The 8,578-nt window shown below is 45.6% G+C and overlaps 1 protein-coding gene across 1 annotated transcript in view; it reads right to left on the bottom strand.

The window, feature by feature from the left end:
• spg (dedicator of cytokinesis spg) overlaps positions 1-8,578 on the bottom strand; it is a 45,842-nt gene that overhangs the window by 29,335 nt on the left and 7,929 nt on the right. Inside the window, 3 exon segments of the mRNA XM_017899157.1 lie at positions 747-895; positions 1,259-1,452; positions 1,535-1,618. Of these exon segments, the coding sequence (XP_017754646.1) occupies positions 747-895; positions 1,259-1,452; positions 1,535-1,618 (427 nt within the window).

The following is an 8,578-nucleotide window of genomic DNA, read 5'->3' as shown; positions in this document are numbered from 1 at the left end:
AGAGCGGTTTCCCGAAACGAAGCATAATAAGCTGATGTATCTTCGCAACATAGGATCTACTGTTCAATGCTCACGTTCGTTTCTCGCGTCTTGTTCTCGAATTGCTCGCGAGAAGGATATAATGCTGCCGATAAGTATATGCAATGACAATAATAACTTCACGACTATCCAGTAGTTTATCGTAGTTGGTAAAATATGTTATATCGCTACTGTTAGTCGCGTTCCAAGTGATAGTTTACGATGTACGTTTAAGTTCTACGAGACAGATGTGCCTTCTTTATATAGAATAATCGAATAACTTTAGCGTTAGAATCTTTATAAGACGTGTTTATAAATGCTCATTTGTAACGATTGCCGCCGAAGTCAATAATAAGACTGCCAATACGTGCAACGTTAGATGTAACGGGAGCAAGCAGAAAAGCATAACAGACGAATTGTAGAATAAAGATATACTCTTTCTATACGATGTATCGGTGTCACTGGTGGTTACTCGTTTCACAGAAGCACGAACGAGTCGGGCTAATGCAATCGTAATCCCAGCCGGGACATTTCTCAGCGAGTTAAACTCGAAGCAAGCAACGATAAGAGGAAGTTCGTAATCGTTCAATAAATTCCATTAAGTACGTATACGCTCGAATTCGGTGAGACGGTATTTCGCTTTCGAGCGCCGACCCGGTCGGTCAAACAGTTACCGCTAATCACGCTCGTTTATCGTTCCCGGTTCTCAATTTTCAATTCGAACTTACCGGTTTCCCCAGTCCACTTTGTTGATAATTTTCAACTTCAGCTCCCGCGTTTGATCGGTGGTAAGGGTGCCGGCCAAAAGTTGTCGACGCCATTCCAGCAATTCCCGCATCACTTTGCGCAGCGTGGTGAATTTGTAGTTTTCCCGCTCCTATTCAGATTCAGTGAAAAGATTTGAAATTAGTAGAGAAAAATACACGTGTATACGGGGTGCGGTGAAAGTCGCGCCACGAGTGACAGCGAATCGAAGCTCGATCTTTGGCACGCGTGTCGCGATTTGCACCCCGCTCTCGACTCGGAATATTCTATGACAAAAATCTTAGCGTAAACGCGCGCGAATCGTTAACATCGTCGTGACGTACTTTCACCGTATTCTCGAACGAGTCGTGGCGAAATACGGCAGTTAAGAATTTTTGTTCTCCGACGCGAAACTTGACGACAGTGACGTTCCTGTTCCCGGCCTGCATTTTTCATAACGCGAAAGTATGTCGTGGCAGCCGGATTTATCACTCACCACGTATAGTCTCTTCCATATACCGCCCCATTCTCGAAGTACGAGGGTCACTTCTCGGACCACCGGATCTTCCAGAGGTATCACCGACTCGAACAACCCTTCGTTCTCGATCTTGCATGGTTTCAAGTAGACGTAGGAGCTGGGGAAAATTCCCTTGACCGCGCGGTTCTTGGTCGAAAAGCCTCTGTACCAACCTACAACGAACCCGTCGATCGATTCAACCTCCTGTTGACGCAGTTCGCGAACGACACGCGAAAATTTCGCGTGTCGCCTTACCTATACATTCCTCCAGGATCTGCACGGTCTCTCCGATCTCCAGTGGGAGGCCATAGCGCGTGTCACCTCGCCAATTGTAAACAGCTGTGGAAAAAACAGAGCAGACTGTATACAACACATTCGCTTCCGAATTAATCGATGGTGTACGCGAGGCCTCTTAAACGGCGCAACTTATGTCGCGTCTAGCTCTCTCTCTCTCTCTCTCTCCCTCTCTCTCCCTCTCTCATTCTTCGCGTATCGACCGCGTCGCACGGCCGTGCAAATATTATGATTCGCGGCGCAGATGGCCCGCTGGGAAAGCGAAATCTCCTCGACACGCGGCGCGCTTGTCGTTTCTGCGAAATTGAAATCGGACGCGCTTCGACCGTTATGCAACGATTCGTTGAAAACGCGCGGACACGTTTTCTCTCGGAGTCGAGGACACGGTCTGCCACCTTGCATCCGAATCACCGAATCTCTCGAGCTTCGACACATACGAGCTTATCCGCGGATTAAAGTCGGGAGGGACGGTTCGGCCGGGGAAGGTCGCGGAAGAAGGGTAGAAAGGCGGGAAGAGGATCGACGCGTGTCCTTTCGTGGAAGTGTCAGGCCTCGATAAACGAACTCCGGGGCACCGGATACGCGTGACGCTGCACGCACGACGAGCCAGCTTCCGGTCCTCCGGCGGAGAAACCCACGCGAGACGCATCTGAATGAGCGCGTCTCTGGCCTCCGCGTGGAGCTGCACACGCGTACGATTCACCGACGACCGGCCACGGAATGTATGTTACGCGTTTCCTCGCCCACCACCGCTTCCAAACGGAACGGTACGCGTAAAGTTGATACCGTGATCGGACTTTCGTCCATTTCCACCCGCCCTTGACTCCGAATAGCTTCGCCGCTTAGTTCTATCTATGCTTTATCCTCACTGTGCAAAGTCTCTCTCTCTCTCTCTCTCTCTCTCTCTCTCTCTCTCTCTCTTTCTCTCTTTTTCTCTCTTTCTTACGCGTGACAAAAATTTCTCCGCGGAATATGAAAGTCAACACAGCCTAACCTAACCAAGTGTGCGTGCGCGCATATTTAAATGCGCAAATATGGCGATAAAAATTTCCCCGCGAAATACGAAAGTCAACGCAGTCTAAATGGACGGAATTTCTCAACATTTTTTTTTTAACAATTCCGTATTCGGAATAATCGTAATATTACGCGAGTTTTCGTTTCCTTTTTCAATGCACGTGTTAGGAATTTTTCGATATTTTCTGCAACTCCATTTTTCTTTTTTTTTTTTTTTTTTTTTTTTTTTAAATTCTTCCTCCGTTTTCCCATCTACAGGTTTTTCGATCGGTCATGTCGAGTTCAGCGTTAAGCGAGGAGATAAAAATGGGACGGGTCGAGGAAGATCGGAATTTTTCGCGGTCGAAGAGGCGCGAAGTGGAAACGATTAGGCACGTACATCCTCGTGCCTACTTTGTACACTTACATTTAATGTTCCGTTTCCGATTATCGCGGTTAGCAATACTAACGAGAGCTTTTAGTATCGTTTTTTAGGAAATAAGGATTGAAAATTGCGGCGCTTCGCTCTCTGATCTTCCATTCGCTCGTGGAACAATACTGATAGTAATAATGATATTTATTTATGAGAATATACACCCATTGGTAAAGGCAAAATACACGTGTAATACGAAGAATATAAAAGATAAAGTTGGAGAAGAGGGTCGACCAAACCACGTGTATCTCTTTGTAACAAGGCTTATGGAAAACACCATGTTTCATGGGAAATAAGAACTCCGAAGAAAATTTTCGAGAAAAATGATACTGAAAACTGAATTACGAATCTACCTCCTCATGGATTTGCCATACCAATCGCACGAAAACAAGCTGCACGTATCACGTGACTAAAATTATACCTTACACGTTTTTATTGCGGAACCACGTGAACATATAATGAACATATAAGGCCCAATTAAAATTCAGTTCTCCATACTTAAATCACAGTACAACGAGTTAAGAGCAAAATCAAAAAATGAATTAGCCAGTGACAATGCCGAATCCCGAATTTTCCCCTAAAAGATTAAAAAATGGCTATAGGGAGTGTACAAATTTAACACTAAACCTACCACAGCTTAAATGACTATGTTTAAGCTTCTGATTAAAAATTTGTGTTGCACTGTGGTCACTTAACCACGAGATTCGGCTTTCATTATACACCCGATCGACTTTTCGACACTTGCTCTTATTAAATTTCCTTTTAAGACTCTCCTTCCTTCTTTCTTCATCCATCGGTCAATTTGACCGAACGTGATAGGCTCGGTGTTAAATTTAGCCTGAAAACTTGCCTCTCATCCGGATAACTCGCCTCGCAAGCTGAACCAAAACTCCGGCGCGTACTCGAGCACACGCTCGCGGAAAAGTCGAGCTAACCTAACCTTTCCATCCGCCGTATTCGATCGAACGCGAATATCGATCACGCGACGCGAAAAGAGGGTTCGCAGACGGAGGATTCTCGGCATTCCGCTCGAGGCCTAATGGAAGACGCGCGTAACGACGCCTGTGCACGCAGAGGCCGGGGTTTCCCACGGTGGAAACATGTCGAAGGCAACGCGCAAGACGCGTACACGCGCCGTGGTACGCATGGTAGTCAGGGGCCGGGGAAAAACGCGAATTTTTTCTCCCCTGGCCGACAGACGCGCGGACAAAGGGGACGCCGAAACCTTCGCAGCCCTTTCCCGACGGGTTTCCCTCGCGGCTTTTCCCGGGGAATTAAATCGATAACTGCCGTCCTGCAAAACACTCGCGCCGTCCCTACTCTCTCCGCGTGTAGAGGCTCCACTCTTCCTCCGCCCTGCGAGCCGCCCCTGCGTCAGAGGTGGCCGCTAACTCCGGGACACCCTCTGTCGGCCAACCGAATATCGGCCCGCTCTCCCGCGACCTTTCGATCGATGCCGAGTCATACTCCGTGGTCGAGAACGCGGTTCTCTCGTCTCGGGTAGTTCCTCCACGAGTCCATCGGTTATTACCCGATCTCGTTAACCAGAAACGACTCTTTGCGGCTGGCCGAGCATTTGCGACGCGACGAAAGGAACTCAACTGCGCCACTCCGCGGGATACGAGGCAATAACTCGTCGGGGTCTAGACGTTGATCGGTTGCAAATCGAGATTCGCGGTTTCACCGGCAAACGAAGTTCCACGGGTTTTAGATGCAGTCGAGAAAGCCGGGAAGATTCGAGTGGTAGGACAAGGGAAACGGGGTGGTGGTTGGAGGGAAAGTGGCGGGAGAATGGCAAAGTTCCGCAGGTTTTAGAGAAGTAAAGTTGGGAAGATTCGAATGGAAGGACAAGCATGGCAAAACGATGGGTATCGCGATGGACGAATATGCATGCGCGCTTAAATGAATAAGTAAACGAGATCAGAGGCTGATACCTGCTAAATGACCGTACTTCGTCGGCTTTTAAATTCTTTGATGAATTCTGGTGGGCTGCGAAGCCAAATTAGTCTTGAACAAGCGGATTAATGTTCAGGAGCAAGTAGAATCAAGAGAATGGCTACGATGAAATCGAATACAGACTGTAACTCGGTCTTAGGCAGGGCAAGAGTATGTAGTCTAGATTATTCGACATTTATCCGAGTTTTAAAATTATTATTTCATGAACCAAGGGAACCAAGTCTGCTCAGCCTGATGGGTGCATTATGCGTGAAAATAATAGCACACTGTAGTTTTCGGTGTTTCTCGAAACTAATGCAATGTCTTCACATGCACTGAGGAGTATTTGCTACAGTTTACGTTTATTTCTGCCAATTTTATTTATTTATTTGTGGAACGTGGTGTTAACACGGCTACTAAGAAAGGGATCAACGAGACTAGAAGTCGAACTAAAGACTGTCAAACAACATCAAAGTTGGGAGACCAAGCAATGCTGAAAGGCTGACTTGAAGGATACAGCTGATGAATCACTTTGCGAATTCTGGAGACTTGTGAACCCAAACTAATCTTGAGCAAGCAGTTCAATATTCAGTAGCAAGGAGAATAAGAATAGCTCAGATAATGCCGAACGACAGACTGTCAAACAACGTCAAAGCTGATAGACCAAAAGACTCTGAAAGGGTAACTTGAACGTTGAAGTCGAAAGATGGGAGACAACTGTCAAGTGAAAAGACAAGAGACAACTGTCAAGTCGAAAGATCGACTCTGTCTCCGCACCGGGGAGGAAAATTACACAACGTTCACGAGTCCTGTCGCACCGTCGTTTCGTTCCAGCGAGGGGTCGAGGAGGGAAGAATCAATCTTCCCGGTGAACGAAAATGGGAGAGAGATTTTCTGCTCGCCCTATAGACTCGCGTGGTGGACCCAGGCGTGTCGAAATGGTCGTCGAACGGGGGTAGTTTAACGACGTGGGGTGGAAGAAAGGGGCTGGCTCTGGGGTGACCAGGCTACGAACACCGGCACAAAAGCGGCCATGGACCCGGAAGAAGCCGTAAACAATGACATCTGAAATCGTCCTGCCGCCTGCTACCGATCGAACGTCACCCTCCTCATCTTCCCAAGCCTCTATGGGGAAAACCAACCCCCTGTCTTCCTCGCTTGCGGGCAAGAACGCTGCTGAAACCTTCTCTGCTGTATTCGTGGAAGCCTATGGTACCTCGTCTAAAATTTTCCTCCTAAATTTATCTCCCAAATTTCAGTCGAAATTTATTTATCTGGGGAATTGATCTAGATCTAGATGAATAGGTCTGTATACAAAAGGGTAGGAAATTAGGGGATATTCAGGTAGAACAAAATATTTACAGGGAGTAGGGTGCTAAATTTGGCTAAATTAGGGTCCTAAACTTTTTAAAACTGGCCCTTTTTTAATATCCTCCTTTTATTAAGGTCGAGTGCAATAGGTTACGTCTAAGTTTTCCAATACTACCATAGAGTCACGATTTATGTGAGACACAGAACGCTTTTCACACGATAATGACAGCATGGCGGCCATATCGTGGCGCAGTACTCTAAATGAGGACTGATAAGAGAACGATACAATAACTTTCCTAACTATTATACATATATACAGGTTGTCACGTATATAACTGATGGTATAACTTGCGAAGGGAATAATTCTACGTGAAGATCCAAATCGAAAATGAAGAATAAAACTTTTCCGTTTGAACCTTCATCATCGAGACCAGCCTCCCCTGTAAATATTCAAAATCGATTTCCTCGACAATGAAGCTTCAAATGAGAAAATTTTATTCTATATCCTTTATTCGGTTTTTCACGTAGAATCATTTGCTTCCAATTTGTGCCGCAAATTATACGACACCCTGTATATTTCTCTCCTTTCCTTGTAAACAGTAGGATCTTCCTCTTGAAATAACAATGAACAAATAAATGAATAAACAGTAACTTTTCTAGTGGGAATATAAGTATCCTAAAATTGGCAATGAAGGATACACGTGTCCCTAACGTTCTTCACGTGTATTTCCTTTTCAGGCTTTCCCCGTTCTACCTCGCTTCCAATACAACCTCAGCTTTCATTCTTTCCACGAGAATCCCGAGCACGACCAAAATTTTCAAAATCCACTCGAATCTGCTCGACCTTATTCACCCGGTAATTCTGGGGTAGGGCTAGTCTGCTAGTGGGGTGAGTCGGGGTGAAGGAGAGACTCGCGATCGAGTGGCAAACGAAATCAGTTTACCGAGAATTGGTAAAAGTGCCGTTTGGGAAGTCAGAGGTAATCGATACACGAGTCCCAGCCTGAAGCTTCCACGAGTTTTCACGATTCCAGAGGTATCCCTGCCATAGGGAACCATCGATAGACTCCGCGTCTTGCCAGATTTTCCGCCGCGATAACCCCCGAGCCTGGCCAGGTACTCGATTTCCACGCTCCGCCGAATCGTTCGAGGACAACCCGGAAAAATTCCACTTTAATCGTGTCACCATATTATTTCCCCCCGAACAACACCCTATCGAGCAACAACGATGAGCAATTCTGTTCGTCAACAGATAACGCTCCAATTTCCATCGCGATGCCCGGAAGCTTCTTATCTGCTCGCTGTCTAACGAGCTTTCCGAATCGCTTCGTTCTCTGCTCTATTTTTTTTTAACGAGAGCGAAATGTATCGGAGAGAAAGGACGATTGAGAAGCAAATCTGTGAAACGAGGATGATATTCTGCGAATCGAGATGGTACAAACGTGCTTCGGAACAATGCACAGAGACGAGAAGGTAGTAGACGCGTGTTAGGCAGAGCGAGAGTATGTAGTTTAGATTATTCGACATTTATCCGAGTTCTAAAATTATTATTTCATGAACCAAGGGAACCTAGTCTACTCAACCTGGTGGGTACATTATGCGAAATAATAATAGCACACTGTAGTTTTCGGTGTTTCTCGAAACTAATGCAATGTCTTCATATGCACTGAGTATTTGCTACAGTTTACGTTTATTTCTGCCAATTTTATTCATTTATTTGTGGAATGTGGTGTTAACACGGCTACCAAGAAAGGGATCAACGAGACTTATCAGGAACCTTCGGTACTATGCAGGCATCAAAGGTTCTTGGGTTCTAAAGGACTCATAATCTCAATATCTCTGTTTGTATCTACATAAGTGTCTATATCTCGCCAGTATTAACACTTTGCACTCAAGAAGTGACTCTCAGTCACCATGGCATAAAATTTGCAAGATCGATATTAGTTAACATATCAAATTTAATGTAACGTAATAGTATGCTAGGTATCGAAATCAAATAATTCTACAATTCTTTATTTACTGCTCAAAAAGGTATCGCCAGTTTTTTAATAGAGAATCTTCGATTTTCTACTCCCCTCTAGCCAAAAAATCGTCGAGTGCAAAGGGTTAGTATTATCCGTTAGTATACAACTGTATAGTTCTCTGCACGTTATAATATACGCTGCGATTTCACTCGAGAAATTACTATCGAAGTACTTTCCTGCCCGAGTGTAGCTATAGTCCAATTAATCCAAGTATAATCCGAATTCTACCCAACTTTATTGCTCCGCGAGACTCTACCTTCGATTAGGCGACACGTGTTGGCATAGCGATAAGACAAGTTACGTCGACGC

The sequence above is a fragment of the Eufriesea mexicana genome, unplaced genomic scaffold (assembly GCF_001483705.2).
Source record: "Eufriesea mexicana isolate 0111107269 unplaced genomic scaffold, ASM148370v2 scaffold793, whole genome shotgun sequence".
In the NCBI taxonomy this organism is placed as follows: Eukaryota; Metazoa; Arthropoda; class Insecta; order Hymenoptera; family Apidae; genus Eufriesea; species Eufriesea mexicana.
This window is presented reverse-complemented; position numbering and strand designations above follow the sequence as displayed.